Source organism: Entelurus aequoreus, linkage group LG06, assembly GCF_033978785.1.
Source record: "Entelurus aequoreus isolate RoL-2023_Sb linkage group LG06, RoL_Eaeq_v1.1, whole genome shotgun sequence".
NCBI lineage: Eukaryota > Metazoa > Chordata > Actinopteri > Syngnathiformes > Syngnathidae > Entelurus > Entelurus aequoreus.
In genome coordinates, this window is record NC_084736.1 from 83,975,164 (window position 1) to 83,992,044 (window position 16,881).

General features: G+C 34.7%; 1 protein-coding gene across 2 annotated transcripts; it reads left to right on the forward strand.

Annotated features, from left to right (window-relative positions):
- Positions 1-3,004: 3,004 nt before the first annotated feature.
- On the forward strand, positions 3,005-16,232 carry unc119.1 (unc-119 homolog 1). 2 transcript variants are annotated; one of them, XM_062049706.1, is made up of 6 exons: positions 3,005-3,422; positions 8,455-8,568; positions 10,654-10,762; positions 10,869-11,041; positions 12,913-13,067; positions 13,147-16,232. In XM_062049706.1, exons 1-5 carry the CDS (start codon positions 3,188-3,190, stop codon positions 13,023-13,025), a joined length of 744 nt encoding a protein of 247 aa, XP_061905690.1. In that variant the 5' UTR covers positions 3,005-3,187; the 3' UTR covers positions 13,026-13,067; positions 13,147-16,232. The 2 variants fall into 2 exon arrangements, with proteins under 2 accessions (XP_061905690.1, XP_061905689.1); XM_062049705.1 differs by lacking the exon at positions 13,147-16,232 and having other exon boundaries at positions 3,006-3,422; positions 12,913-13,136.
- The last annotated feature ends 649 nt before the right edge of the window (positions 16,233-16,881 follow it).

Below are 16,881 nucleotides of genomic sequence, written 5' to 3' on the forward strand. Positions count from 1 at the left end.
AGTTATAGAGATAGTTTCTCGTGCACACAAGAGACTTTTTTATAAAGTTATAAAAAATAAAGTAAAGTTATAAAAAAAACACAAAATTTTAATTTCTTTTTTTAATTTCTTTTTTTTAGACATGTATCTCGTGCGCACGACAAACTTTCTCGTATACATGTCTAAAAATGTTTTAAATTTTTTTATAACTTTATAAAAAGTTTCTTGTGCGCACGAGAAAGTTTGTCGTGCGCACGAGAAACTTTTTATAAAGTTATAAAAAAATTAAAAAATATATTATTTTTAATTATTTTTTTTTTTTTAAATGTATCTTGTGCGTACGAGAAAGTTTTTATAAAGTTATTAAAAAAAAAAAAAAGATTATTTTTAATTTTTTTTTAGAAATGTATCTTCTGCACACAAGAAACTTTCTCGTTTGCACGAGAAACTTTTTTATAAAGTTATAAAAAATAAAAAAAAATTATAAAAAAAATTAAAAAATTAATTTTTATTTTTATTTTTATTTTTTTAGACGTGTATCTTGTGCGCACGAGAAACTTTTTATAAAGTTATAAAAAAAAAATATTATTATTTAAAAAAAAGTTTTTTTAGACATGTATCTCGTGCGCACGACAAACTTTCTCGTGCGCACGAATACATGTCTAAAAAAATAAATAAAAAAATGTTTTTCATTTTTTTTATAACAATTTTTTTTTTTTATAACTTTATAAAAAAGTTTCTCGTGCGCACGAGATATATGTCTAAAAAAAAATAAAATAAAAACAATATTTTTTATATATTTTTTTATAACTTTAGAAAAAGTTATAGAGATAGTTTCTCGTGCACACAAGATACTTTTTTATAATGTTATAAAAAATAAAATAAAGTTACAAAAAAACGCAACATTTTTATTTCTTTTTTTTATTTCTTTTTTTAGACATGTATCTCGTGCGCACGACAAACTTTCTCGTATACATGTCTAAAAATGTTTTTAATTTTTTTATAACTTTTAAAAAGTTTCTTGTGCGCACAAGAAAGTTTGTCGTGCGCACAAGAAACTTTTTATAAAGTTATAAAAAAAAATAAAAAATATTATTTTTAATTATTTATTTTTTTTAGAAATGTATCTTGTGCGCACGAGAAAATTTTTATAAAGTTATTAAAAAATAAAAAATTATTATTATTTTTAATTTTTTTTAGAAATGTATCTTCTGCACACGAGAAACTTTCTCGTGTGCACGAGAAACTTTTTTATAAAGTTATATAAAGTAAAATAAAGTTATAAAAAAAAAAAGCTTTTTTTAAATTTAATTGTATTTATTTTTTTAGACATGTATCTCGTGCACACGAGAAACTTTTTGTAAAGTTATAAAAAAATTTAAAAAAAATTTATATTTTAAATGTATTTATTTATTTTTTACAAATGTATCTTGTGCGCACAAGAAACTTTCTCGTGTGCACGAGAAACTTTTTTATAAAGTTATAAAAAATAAAATAAAGTTATAAAAAAAATAAAAACATTTATTTTTATTTTTATTTTTTTAGACATGTATCTTGTGCGCACGAGAAACTTTTTATAAAGTTATAAAAAAAAAAAATTATTATTTAAAAAAATTTTTTTTTAGACATGTATCTCGTGCGCACGACAAACTTTCTCGTGCGCATGAGATACATGTCTAAAAAAATAAATTAAAAATTTAAAAAAAAATTTTTTTATAACTATTTTATTTTTTATAACTTTATAAAAAAGTTTCTCGTGCGCACGAGATATATGTCTAAAAAAAAAGAAAAAAAAAAAGATTTTTTTATATATTTTTTTATAACTTTAGAAAAAGTTATAGAGATAGTTTCTCGTGCACACAAGAGACTTTTTTATAAAGTTATAAAAAATAAAATTAAGTTATAAAAAAAACACAACATTTTTATTTCTTTTTTTTATTTCTTTTTTTCAGACATGTATCTCGTGCGCACGACAAACTTTCTTGTATACATGTCTAAAAATGTTTTTAATTTTTTTATAACTTTATAAAAAGTTTCTTGTGCGCACGAGAAAGTTTGTTGTGCGCACGAGAAACTTTTTATAAAGTTATAAAAAAAAATTAAAATTATTATTTTTAATTATTTATTTTTTTAGAAATGTATCTTGTGCGTACGAGAAAGTTTTTATAAAGTTATTAAAAAAAAAAAAAAAATTATTATTATTATTTTTTTTTAGAAATGTATCTTCTGCACACGAGAAACTTTCTCGTGCGCACGAGAAACTTTTTTATAAAGTTATATAAAATAAAATAAAGTTATAAAAAAAATACCCTTTTTTTTTATTTAATTAAATTTTTTTTTAGACATGTATCTCGTGCACACAAGAAACTTTTTGTAAAGTTATAAAAAAAAAATTAAAAAAATTATATTTTAAATTTATTTATTTATTTTTTACAAATGTATCTTGTGCGCACAAGAAACTTTCTCGTGTGCACGAGAAACTTTTTTATAAAGTTATAAAAATAAAATAAAGTTATAAAAAAAATACAAAAAAATATTTTTATTTTTATTTTTTTAGACACGTATCTTGTGCGCACGAGAAACTTTTTATAAAGTTATAAAATAAAAATAAATTATTATTATTTAAAAAATTTTTTTTTTAGACATGTATCTCGTGCGCACGATAAACACGAGATACATGTCTAAAAAATTTTTTTTTTTTTTAAATAAAAAATTTGTATTTTTTTATAACTATTTTATTTTTAATAACTTTATAAAAAAGTTTCTCGTGCGCACGAGATATATGTCTAAAAAAAAAGAAAAAAAAGAAAAAAGATTATTTGTATTTCTTTTAATAACTTTAGAAAAAGTTATAAAGATAGTTTCTCGTGCGCACGAGATACATGTCTAAAAAAAATTAAATAAAATATTATATATTTAAAAAAATGCCCCCATGTCCCTTTAAGGGCTCCGTACCGACCCCTGCATTAAGTAAACAAATAATTAAACGGGAGGACCCGGACACCAAATCACGCGCACCTCTTTGGTCACCATGACAACCCCTGGTCGTTCTCAGCCAACCACTGTCGTACTTTTCCGTCACCCGTGCGCGCTTTACGCCATCTTGAAATTTCAGCCGCAATTGTGTCAAGTCGTTCCCAAATAAATAGACAAAGTCCTAATTCTCCCCTCCAGGTACATCCTCACAGCTACAGCCTCCGTGACTAACATGCACAGTTCTCGGAACAAAACAGCGCCGACGGTCGACACGGCGAGTACAGACGCAGACAGCGGGACGGACTCCAAGCACAGGGAGCGGAAAGCAGGCGGAGGGATGTTAAAGAAGCTGAAGTCCAGGCGCAGTCACACGGACAAGTGGCCTGTGGTCACCGAGGACCAACTCAGGGAGCTGGGAGAGGATATTTCCCCCGACCATGTCCTGGGACTGCGGGCTGTCACGGAAGGTTGGTGAATGTCAACTAGCATTGTATGCTAACTATGCTAACAGCCTCAGGTGCTCAGTGTCTGCTCCAACACTACTTTATATCACCATGGACAAATACATCTACTAATACCCAACACTACTTTATATCATCATGGACAAATACATCTACTAACACCCAACACTACTTTATATCATCATGGACAAATACATCTACTAACACCCAACACTACTTTATATCATCATGGACAAATACATCTACTAATACCCAACACTACTTTATATCATCATGGACAAATACATCTACTAATACCCAACACTACTTGATATCATCATGGACAAATACATCTACTAACACCCAACACTACTTTATATCACCATGGACAAATACATCTACTAACACCCAACACTACTTTATATCATCATGGACAAATACATCTACTAATACCCAACACTACTTTATATCATCATGGACAAATACATCTACTAATACCCAACACTACTTTATATCATCATGGACAAATACATCTACTAATACCCAACACTACTTTACATCATCATGGACAAATACATTTACTAATACCCAACACTACTTTACATCACTATGGACAAATACATCTACTAACACCCAACACTACTTTATACCATCATGGACAAATACATCTACTAACACCCAACACTACTTTATATCATCATGGACAAATACATCTACTAATACCCAACACTACTTTATATCATCATGGACAAATACATCTACTAATACCCAACACTACTTTATATCATCATGGACAAATACATCTACTAATACCCAACACTACTTTACATCATCATAGACAAATACATCTACTAACACCCAACACTACTTTATATCACCATGGACAAATACATCTACTAACACCCAACACTACTTTATATCATCATGGACAAATACATCTACTAATACCCAACACTACTTTATATCATCATGGACAAATACATCTACTAATACCCAACACTACTTTATATCATCATGGACAAATACATCTACTAACACCCAACACTACTTTATATCATCATGGACAAATATGTGCATTCAGTCTATTTACACCCGAACCAGGGCGAGTCTATAAAGTCATAGTTAGACTGTGTACCCAATACTTTAATAGGCGTAGATCCAGTACCAAGAGTCCAAAGTTTGAACACACTTCCTTATGTTAGTTACTTAATGCAGTCTTTTCCAACCACTGTGCCGTGGCACACTAGTGTGCCTTGAGATAGTCTGGTGTGCCGTGGGAGAGTATGTCTAGAGATGTCCAATAATGGCTTTTTTTTTAACCGATATTCCGATATTGTCCAACTCTTAATTACCGATACCGATATCAACCGATACCGATATATACAGTGGTGGAATGAACACATTATTATGCCTAATTTTGTTGTGATGCCCCGCTGGATGCATCAAACAATGTAACAAGGTTTTCCAAAATAAATCAACTCAAGTTATGGGAAAAAATGCCAACATGGCACTGCCATATTTATTATTGAAGTCACAAAGTGCATTATTTTTTTTAACATGCCTCAAAACAGCAGCTTGGAATGTGGGACATGCTCTCCCTGAGATAATCCTGATGATACCTACTACAACTATGGGAAATACTATACTTTGACTTTCACAAAGTGCTTTTTTTTTTAACATGCCTCAAAATAACAGCTACAAAAACAATGAAGGCACACAGCTTCAATCCAGAGTATACTATAACTAGGCTCAATCTGCCCTGTTCTTAACGTATTCGTATGAGCAACAAAAATGTGCAAATAAAAATAAGAAAGTCTTAAGACCCACTTTTATTCTTTGGCTTTTAACACTACGTGAGTTGTGTGGTCTTCTGTCCTCTGTTGTCCTGTGTGGTTAGGGTTATAAATTGTGATGTCTATTTTACTGTTTTAATTGGTTTTACCCTTTAAAATAGTTTTTAATCATATTTAGTTTTTATATTGTCTCTGCATTGGTTTTCTATTCATTTATTCTTTGTTTTTATTCAGTCATTGGTGTAGCATAATATTGTTTTTAATATCGTTTTTAATATTGTTTTTAACATGGCTGTGCAGGACTTTGAAACATTCTTGTTGTGTAAATGTGCTATATAAATAAAGTGGATTGGATTGGATTGAAGAAAGGCACAAAAATAAAAAAACTGCTTCAGTCTAGACTAGTAGAAAACACAGCCATCCTTTAAAGTGCATGAACATTAATAAAACTGCTTCAGTCTAGACTAGTAGAAAACTAAGCCATCCTTTAAAGCAGTGGTCCCCAACCAGCGGGCCGCGGCCCAGTACCGGTCCGTGGATCGATTGGTACCGCACAAGAAATAAAAAAATAAAAAAAACATTTAAACTTTTTTTTTTATTGAATCAACATAAAAAACACAAGATACACTTACAATTAGTGCACCAACCCAAAAAACCTCCCTCCCCCATTAACTCACACTCATTCGCACAAAAGGGTTGTTTCTTTCTGTTATTAATATTTCTGGTTCCTACATTATATATCAATATAGATCAATACAGTCTGCAGGGATACAGTCTGTAAGCACACATGATTGTATTTTTTTATGACAAAAAATAAAAAAATAAAAAAAATACCATGAAATGGTTTTCACTTCACAGGTGTGCTTGAAGCTCATCAAGAGAACGCCAAGCGTGTGCAAAAAAGTAATCAGAGCAAAGGGTGGCTATTTTGAACAAACTAGAATATAAAACATGTTTTCAGTTATTTCACCTTTTTTTTGTTATTTACATAACTCCACATGTGTTCATTCATAGTTTTGATGTGACAATCTACAATGTAAAAAGTCATGAAAATAAAGAAAACATTGAATGAGAAGGTCTGTCCAAACTTTTGGCCTGTACTGTATATAAGGAAGAATTGTCTAATTTAGTCTTATAAGTAAAATGTGACTCAAACCCTGCAGTATGTCATGAAAGACTTTGCCTGGGCTTAATGCCTCTCATCATATTGTCTCTTTCCAGCACCAGACAACAATAGCATTTCTTCCCTGGCCAATCAGGTCACATGGTCAAAGTTAAAGAGCTGCGGGCTTGTATTTCTCTGTGCACGTCACAGAGGAGCTAGGGAACCGACACTGAAACCGTAGGGAGTGCCCGCTCTGTAGAAACTTGCAGACATTTTGTCATTATCAAGACGATCCAAATTCAATTCCGCAAAAGGTGAAATGAAACGTACCGTAGGAGAAAGGTGTTCCCATGGCTCTTGTTGTAAAAGGATGCATGTCAGCTGACAAATACTAGGCACAGTACAGCAACCCGTGGCTCTTGAGCCGCATGCGGCTCTTTAGCACCGCCCTAGTGGCTCCCTGGAAAAAGATGGGGGGAAAATATTTTTGTTGTTTTAATAGAGTTTCTGTATTATGAAATGTTTCTGGGCGGTATAGCGGCTGTGCCAGCAACTTAAGGGTTCCAGGTTCGATCCCCGCTTCCGCCATCCGAGTCTCTGCCGTTGTGTCCTTGGGCAAGACACGTTACCCACCTGCTCCCAGTGCCACCCACACTGCTTTAAATGTAACTTAGATATCGGGTTTCACTATGTAAAAGCGCTTTGAGTCACTAGAGAAAAGCGCTATATAAATATAATTCACTAATTCACACTGTAGTAGGACGAACATAACACAAACCTTCCTAATTGTTAGAACTACCACTGTTTAATATGTTTGTGTTTATTCTTCACTGATGACACTATTTGGCCAGCGCCGTTTTGTCCTACTAATTTTGGCGGTCCTTGAACTCACTATAGTTTGTTTACATGTACAACTTTCTTTGTCGCTGCCACAGAAAGTTGTGTTTTATGCCCCTCCTTTGTCTCATTTTGTCCACCAAATGTTTTATGCTGTGCGTGAATACACAAAGGTGAGCTTTGTTGACGTTATTGACTTGCAGGGAGTGCTAATAATCCATGCTAACATGCTATTTAGGCTAGCTGTGTGTACATATTGCATCATTATGCCTGGTTTGTAGGTATATTTGAGTTCATTTAATTTCCTTTACTTATGTCCTCTGTGTATTTAATTTATATTTGCATGTCTCATGACACATTATCTGTATGTAATATTGGCTGCATTTCTGATTGTGCGCCATGTTGTTCCAGACCACAGCAAATGCTACCATGTTGTTCCAGACTACAGCAAACGCTACCATGTTGTTCCAGACTACAGCAAACGTTACCATGTTGTTCCAGACCACAGCAAACGTTACCAAGCTTGCAAAGATTGTAATAAATCCATTAGAAGAAGACAACCTGTCCTTTCCTTTAACTTGGGCACAGCTGAGATAGGCTCCAGCACCCCCCGCGACTCCGAAAGGGACAAGCGGTAGAAAATGGATGGATGAACACATGAATACCTTTGGCAGTTTTAAGGCAGTAATTTCCAGGGGTTATCTAACCCTCTGAGACACTAACTTAATGTGTTGCCTTCATTATAACACTTACATAAGGCTTTTAACTTCTTGCGGCTCCTGACAGATTAGTTTTGTGTATTTTTGGTTCAATATGGCTCTTTCAGGATGTTGGGTTGCCGACCCCTGGTATATGCCATACATTCATGTGCTGTGTGCCACAAATCTTTTTGGCGCTACGTGTTTGCCCTCTCTCATCAACACATTATAACGCACCTGGTCTGCCAGGTAATAAGTCGACTGAGCAAGAGGTTGCCATCTTAGCAACAACTGAAGATACTTCTTTTTCAAATATTGACAAGCAATAAATCTGGTGAACATACTTATACAGTCTGACATGAAACCAAAAGCACGTATCGCTCTTCTCAACAAGCACCGGTTGAGACAACGGGCCTCTCCCCTATCTATAAAAGGCCTGCACAGTCTTCTTTGTGTATGGACAGGAAAAAAGTTAATTTGTCATACCAAACATGTTGTTGTTTTTTTGCTCTTCTTGTTTCTAGTCACTTTTTGCAAATTTGACCATTACATCCAACCCAACTCTCTACAAGTAGATTGCAGTCCTCTGAGAAAGTGTTTTAATTTGAATTTTTTTTGTATTTCAGACTATCTTTGCAAACCTGAAGACAACATATACAACATTGACTTCACCCGTTTCAAGATCAGAGATCTGGAGACCGGAACAGTACTGTTCGAGATCGCCAAACCTCCCAATACTGGTAATTTGATGTGTGAATTTTAGGGGTGTAACGGTACACAAAAATTTGGGTTCGGTACGTGCCTCGGTTTAGAGGTCACGGTTTGGTTCATTTTCGGTACAGTAAGAAAACAATAAAATATAAATTTTTTGGTTATTTATTTACCAAATTTGCAAAATCTTCCACCAAAAATATTTTTCTTAGTGTAATATTTGATGTGAAGTAATGGGAACCTTGGATAGGTCAATAATTCATAATAACATTGATTTTGATTCAATATTATGTTTTGAGCAATGACAGTTTGAATGGAAAAAAAACAGCTTTGTTTAATTAGTCAACATTGCAACTTTTTCTAAATGACATTTAACCTTTAAGCTTTTTTATTTCACTTTTGTTATGTTTTTGTTTATTTGAATAGTATTTTTAGAATGTGCCGTGGGCCTTTAAAACATTAGCTGTGGGCCGCAAATGGCCTCCGGGGCACACTTTTGACACCCCTGCTATAGATAATAAAATATTAAATCTATGGATAAAAAGCAGAGCCTGGCGACGCATGCGCGTTTATCATAACTCTCTCTCTCTCTGTCTCTGCCCCTCCCTCACCAATGCTGCTGTTTGTTTTGTTTTTAACCCCTTCTTAACCCTGGACGTACATTGAAAATACACGCAACCCTAACTCAAAATGCCGGACTTTTGAGGCATTTAAGAAACTCCGCCCTGACAGCTCCGCAAAAGAGGACATGTCCGGGGAAAATAGGACGTATGGTCAGTCTATCCTAGCCTGTTAGCTGCTAGCATGCCGTGTGTTGTGCCTCGGTGTGCATTGTTTACACATTATACACAATATGTCTGTGTGGAAACTCGTTCAGTACACCTCCGAACCAAACCGAAACCCCCGTACCGAAACGGTTCAATACAAATACACGTACCGTTACACCCCTCGTGAATTTTTTGTCAACAAATAGGTTATCTATGCTATGGAGCTCCCAGCATTAACTAACACGCATTTAAATTAAGTCTAAACAGAGTTGGTGTTGTTTTATGGTCTCTTTTGGCCATATTGTGCTTAGCAGCCGGGACAGAAACACTGTTTTTGCAGCCAAGTCGCGCAAAGTAAGATTTCTGGCGTTATGGTCATCATTATGCTTTGCCATCACTGGCAGCCATCTTAAAAAGAAAGAACAACAACAACATACATGTGGAGTTAATCCTCTGGCTGCTCGCTGAAATGAGATATTCTGATGTCTTGTGGATGTCACGCATATTGAAGGTTTGACCTCAATGTTTTTGTGACTTTTTGAGGACTTACCCCCCCACATTTGCTACAATAATAACTCTACATTGCAAAGCATTGGGGGAATTTGAGTGTAGTATACAGTAGTATTTATTTTTAAGCAGCAAATAAATGCTATAATATCTTGCCTGTCTTTTAAAGTTAAAGTAGCAATGATTGTCACACACACACACACTAGGTGTGGCGAAATTATTCTCTGCATTTGACCCATCACCCTTGATCACCCCCTGGGAGGTGAGGGGAGCAGTGAGCAGCAGCGGTGAATCATTTTTGGTGATTCAACCCCCAATTCCAACCCTTGATGCTGAGTGCCAAGCAGGGAGATAACGGCTCCCATTTTTATAGTCTTTGGTATGACTCGGCCGGGGTTTGAACTCACAACCTACCCATCTCAGGGCGGACTCTCTACCAGTATCTTTCTGATATTTCTATATTTGAATTTATTTTGTATGAGGAAATGATGTGATTCTTTCATGTTTCAATGTGTGTGAATTGCCAACCACTCCTTTACAACATTAAGTTGCAAATTAAACAAAAAAGTTGGATAATATAATTATATTGACATCCTGTTTTTTTCAACAACATAAATCCATAAAAGGGTTACAAAAACTCTTCAAGATATTGTTACACGTTTTGCCAAATACTTTCCAATATTCTATAAAATGTCATTATTTTAAAGTATATTTAGTGTTGCAATATGTTAAGGGTGTGTTCCGCGACCTATGTGTTGTAAACACATGCGGTGCATAGTGACTCATCGCTTTTTTGTGAGAGTTGAATGCCTGGCAACGGAACTGGTTTTCCTCTTTCAGGTCCTGCAGAGGCTGAAGAGGGGAGTGGAGATGTAGACGTCAGTGCAGGCCGCTTTGTGAGATATCAGTTCACACCTGCGTTCCTAAAACTACAAACTGTAGGTGCAACGTAAGTACACAGACCATCCCTTTGTCATCCCAGCAACAGTATCCTAACAATAAGTTTGTGCAAAACTGAAGTGTGAACTCTTGTATCTCTTTTCCCCACACATCAGTGTGGAATTCACAGTCGGCGACCGTGCCATCAACAGCTTTCGTATGATTGAGAGGCATTACTTCCAGGGGCGCCTCCTAAAGAACTTTGACTTTGACTTCGGCTTCTGCATTCCCAACAGCCGCAACACATGCGAACACATTTATGAGTTTCCACAACTTCCAGACAACCTCAGTAAGTCACGCGTTGTATTCGCACAACACAGTGGAACTCGCTTCAGTCTTATGTCAACAAACAACTTATCAAGTCCTGGTCCACCGTGTTGTTATTATTCAAAAAGTGGATGCAAGATTAGATAAAATAGATGATTTAATCATATAATCTGCATGAGTAGCAATGAAGCATGGGCGTGTAATTTTATATATATACAGTGTTTCCCACACATTCATTTATTTGTGGCGACCCGCCACAAAATAATTACGTCCGCCACAAATAAAATAAAATTAAAAAAAAAATATATATATATATATTTTTTTGTCCTGTCCAGCTTCTCAGGCAAATCATATAGTTGATGTAGATGCCCATATAGGCTGTTCAGATTTACTTTACAAAAGAGAAGTGTAGGATACTTCTCTTGTTGCCTTATTTGTATTTGACCACTACTGTTTTCTGTTTATTTGTTACTGACTGTGGCAGGACACCTCTGCCTCTGTTTCACTTTATGTTGCTGGTAAATAATATGGTTGTAGTAGTAGGCTAAAGTTAAATGATTTAGTATGCACTAATTAAAGGGGCAGAGCTTTAAGAGACATTTTAGCTGTTATATTTTATAAGATATATTTTTTGTAAGAACCACAATTAATAAATATATTTCAGTGAATAACTTATTGTTCAAATCTGTATATAAATATGTACATAAAGTGTTGTAATTATATTGTAAAATGGATGGATGGATGGACGTTTAAAACAAAACTGTTATTATTAATTAGTAAGTATACATTTTTTGAGTCTTTTTAGAGAAAAATCATATCATTGTAGTAAATTATGCAAATTACTCGAAGATATCATGGTGACCACACCCATAGCCAAGCCCATAGCCACGCCCCCACCGCCACAGGTATCATGGCAGTTTATGGGAAACACTGTATATATATATATATATATATATATATATATATATATATATATATATATATATATATATATATATATATATATATATATATATATATATATATATATATATATATATATATATATATATATATATAATGTATGTATGTATGTATATATATATATATACAGTGGGGCAAAAAAGTATTTAGTCAGCCACCCATTGATTGTCAATGGGTGGCTGACTAAATACTTTTTTGCCCCACTGTATATATATATATATACATACATACATACATTATATATATATATATATATATATATATATATATATATATATATATATATATATATATATATATATATATATATATATATATATATATATATATATATATATATATAATATATAATATATATATATATATATAATGTATGTATATATATATATATATATATATATATATATATATATATATATATATATATATATATATAATGAATGTATGTATATATATATAATGAATGTATGTATTTCCTTCTATGTGTGTATTTCCTCTTCTTACTCGCCATGTCTGAGACATGATGTCTCTTCTTCTTCTTCTTCTGCTGCTGCTTCTTCTTCTTCTGTTTTGATTGCCACGCTTGTCTTCGAAATCAAGAGAGTTGGCAAGTATGCCCTAGCTACAATATCATAGGAAAACAAGAATCAAAATATGCATACTTGGAGGAAAAAAACGTTCAGCAAACTGCTGTAGGTTTCAAATGTTTTTACTGTTTTTCATTGTCCTTATGTCTCTGGCCAAAATCACAATTAAATGTGCAGCAAATGTTCTTTTCCGGTTTCGGTTATGTTGAGAACTGCTTACAGTCAGCCAGTCTACGGTGGTCAAGACAAGCGGGTTCCACTGTACATAAATGATCATATATAATGTTGATCAACGTAACCCCTATTTCATTCATCCCTGCCTTTTGTTCTGTCTCTAAACCAGTTCGACAAATGGTGGAGCACCCTTATGACACCAGATCAGACAGTTTCTACTTTGTGGACAACAAACTCATCATGCACAACAAGGCAGACTATGCCTACAATGGTGGGCAGTGAGACCTCAAGGAGGACAACTGTGCAATACCCCCCTGGGAGAGGGTGTGTTTCCCCCCCCCGCGTTAAGTTTTCGGAGTTAGGTTAAATTTTTTCTGAGACAGAAACATTGTTTCATCAACAGAATTAACAGCCCACATCTAATGAAACTATCAGGACTGAGGAAAATGTGGTTACGGTTCGTCTTACAAGTAAGTTTGTGCACTGTTTGCCTTTCGTTTGCGTCTCTGCTGGAAAGGGACAATCACAGACCTTTTGCGACATAGGTTCTGTTACAACTTCATTTGCTTTAGTGTAGTTGTTTTTCTGTTAGAATGCTTTAAACAACCTTTTTATGTGACAATTGCTTCCCACAAGGAATAAGCAGTAGTTTGTAGAATTTATAAAGTGTTCTTAGTGGACTACTCTTAGATATTCATTTACAAACCCTGTTTCCATATGAGTTGGGAAATTGTGTTAGATGTAAATATAAACGGAATACAATGATTTGCAAATCCTTTTCAACTGATGAACTTTTTTTTGTGCAAATATTTATTAACTTTAGAATTTGATTGCAGCAATATGTGACAAAGAAGTTGGGAAAGGTGGCAATAAATACTGATAAAGTTGAGGAATGCTCATCAAACACTTATTTGGAACATCCCACAGGTGAACAGGCAAATTGGGAACAGGTGGGTGCCATGATTGGGTATAAAAGTAGATTCCATGAAATGCTCAGTCATTCACAAACAAGGATGGGGCGAGGGTCACCACTTTGTCAACAAATGCCTGAGCAAATTATTGAACAGTTTAAGAACAACCTTTCTCAACCAGCTATTGCAAGGAATTTAGGGATTTCACCATCTACGCTCCGTAATATCATCAAAGGGTTCAGAGAGTCTGGAGAAGTCACTGCACGTAAGCAGCTAAGCCCGTGACCTTCCATCCCTCAGGCTGTACTGCATCAACAAGCCACATCAGTGTGTAAAGGATATCACCACATAGGCTCAGGAACACTTCAGAAACCCACTGTCAGTAACTACAGTTGGTCGCTACATCTGTAAGTGCAAGTTAAAACTCCTATGCAAGGTGAAAACCGTTTATCAACAACACCCAGAAACGCTGTCGGCTTCGCTGGGCCTGAGCTCATCTAAGATAGACTGATACAAAGTGGAAAAGTGTTCTGTGGTCTGACCAGTCCACATTTCAAATTGTTTTTGGAAACTGTGGACGTCGTGTCCTCCGGACCAAAGAGGAAAAGAACCATCCGGATTGTTCTAGGCGCAAAGTGTAAAAGGCAGCATGTGTGATGGTATGGGGGTGTATTAGTGGCCAAGACATGGGTAACTTACACATCTGTGAAGGCACCATTAATGCTGAAAGGTACATACAGCTTTTGGAACAACATATGTTGCCATCCAAGCAACATTACCATTGACGCCCCTGCTTATTTCAGCAAGACAATGCCAAGCCACGTGTTACATCAACGTGGCTTCATAGTAAAAGAGTGCGGGTACTAGACTGGCCTGCCTGTAGTCCAGACCTGTCTCCCATTGAAAATGTGTGGCACCTAAAATAGCAGAAGGGAGACCCCCGGACTGTTGAACAACTTAAGCTGTACATCAAGCAAGAATGGGAAAGAATTCCACTTCAAAAATGTGTCTCCTCACTTCCCAAACCTTTACTGAGTGTTGTTAAAAGGAAAGGCCATGTAACACAGTGGTGAACATGCCCTTTCCCAACTACTTTGGCACGTGTTGCAGCCATGAAATTTTAAGTTAATTATTATTTGCAAAAAAAAAATAAAGTTTATCAGTTTGAACATCAAATATGTTGTCTTTGTAGTGCATTCAACTGAATATGGCTTGAAAAGGATTTGCAAATCATTGTATTCCGTTTATATTTACATCTAACACAATATCCCAACTCATATGGAAACGGGGTTTGTACATCAGTTTGGCGGGTTCTGTTGTGTCGATTATTTAAGATGTGTGCTTTATTAACGTGTTTGTCTAGCTTCATTGATATGGTCATACTGTTTAAAAGGACTTTATTGACATCCTGGAAAAAATGACACATTTTACGGACAGTAATTGGTTGACAAGCCGGAATCAACGGGCATAGTCATTTCTGGTTTGAATGTGTTCATTACTATTTGCAAGATTGTTTTTATTTTTATATTTAAATAATATAAATAAACCTCAGTTGTGAGTCCAACCATGAAAATGTTTAGCATTGCTACAAGAGCTGTAAGGTCATAAGATTATGAAAAATTATGAAATCCTTTGTGATTGCATCAACTTTGTGCCTTTAGCCCGTCACTGGGAAAATAAATACTGTCATCCTCGTGTGAGAAAAAGAATGCGGAGTTCATTCAGTGTAATAGGAATATATTTTGTATGCTCTTGAATGCAGGACCACTGTGTGGGAAAGGAAAATGATTAAATATGTTTCATAAACTCACTGACTGATGGAAAACTTAGCAGCCGTAATCATCTGTGCTAGTTTATCAGTAATAGTTGTCTGTAGTTGACTTATTTTTGTTGTAGTTAAATCAAAGTCAGTGGATTCATCACATAGGTGTGTTGATTAGTACTGCTGAATTGCTGGTTAACAGCTCTGGTATTGTAGTTTGGAAGAGTCGGTTATGTTCCATATGATTATCTCAACCATTGATTCCCTCGCTAATGAACAATAAACTACTCTGGCAATTAAACTGATCTTCTTAAAATGTTCTGAATAAAAACACAAATGCACTCATGTCAGGCTTTTTCTGTCATTCCCTGAAATTGTCTGGCTTTACAAATGACTGACAGGCCAAACATGTAAACAATTTATATTTGGTATATTAGCTCTATTTGTTCATGGACAAAACTTACAGGATTCTCTAATCCAGCTGTTTGGTATAATTGCTTTGCAAATAAAAATGATCATTTTTGTTGATCGCTGTACATTTCATATTGTAATAAATTGCACAATGGGAATACACTTGACATGTGTTTTTTAACGGATGTATTATTGCGTTAGTTTTTTACTTTACATCAGGGGTGTCAAAGTCATTTTAGATGGGGGGGCCACATGGACAAAAATCTACTCCCCAAGTGGGCCAAACTGGTACAATCACGGTATGATAACTTAAAAATAAAGACAACTTGAGATTGTTTTCTTTGTTTAAAAATAGAACGAGCACATTCTGTAAATGCACAAATCGTAATGTTGTTTTTTTTACACTTACATGTTGCAATTAATAGTATATATTCTTTGTCGTTATTTATATTTTCTGAATAAATGATGTGATAATGTTCATCAGTCAACTCATTGGTGTTCATTTTCAATCCAACAAGATGAAAAATGTATATCAAAATCAAATTACAGGATGTTATTTATGTAGTTTGGTCATTTTGCTCGACTGATGTACTAACGTGGTTTATTTTTAGAGATGTCCGATCATGCCGATATGATCGGACGATAAATGCTTTAAACACATTTAACTTGTTAACAAAAACATATCTTTCATAAATACGTAAATATAAATTATATATATGAATGAGGTAGATCCCCACGACTTGATCAATTGAAAAGTAGCTTGCCTGCAGAAAAAGTGTGGACACCCCTGATGTAAACAAACTACGGTGAGTTCGTAGACCGCCAAAATTAGTAGGACAAAACGGCGCTCGCCAAATTCTAGTTCAGGGGTCACCAACGTGGTGCCCGCGGGCACCAGGTAGCCCGTAAGGACCAGATGAGTAGCCCGCTGGCCTGTTCTAAAAATAGCTCAAATAGCAGCACTTACCAGTGAGCTGCCTCTATTTTTTAAATTGTATTTATTTACTAGCAAGCTGGTCTCGCTTTGCCCGACATTTTTAATTCTAAGAGAGAC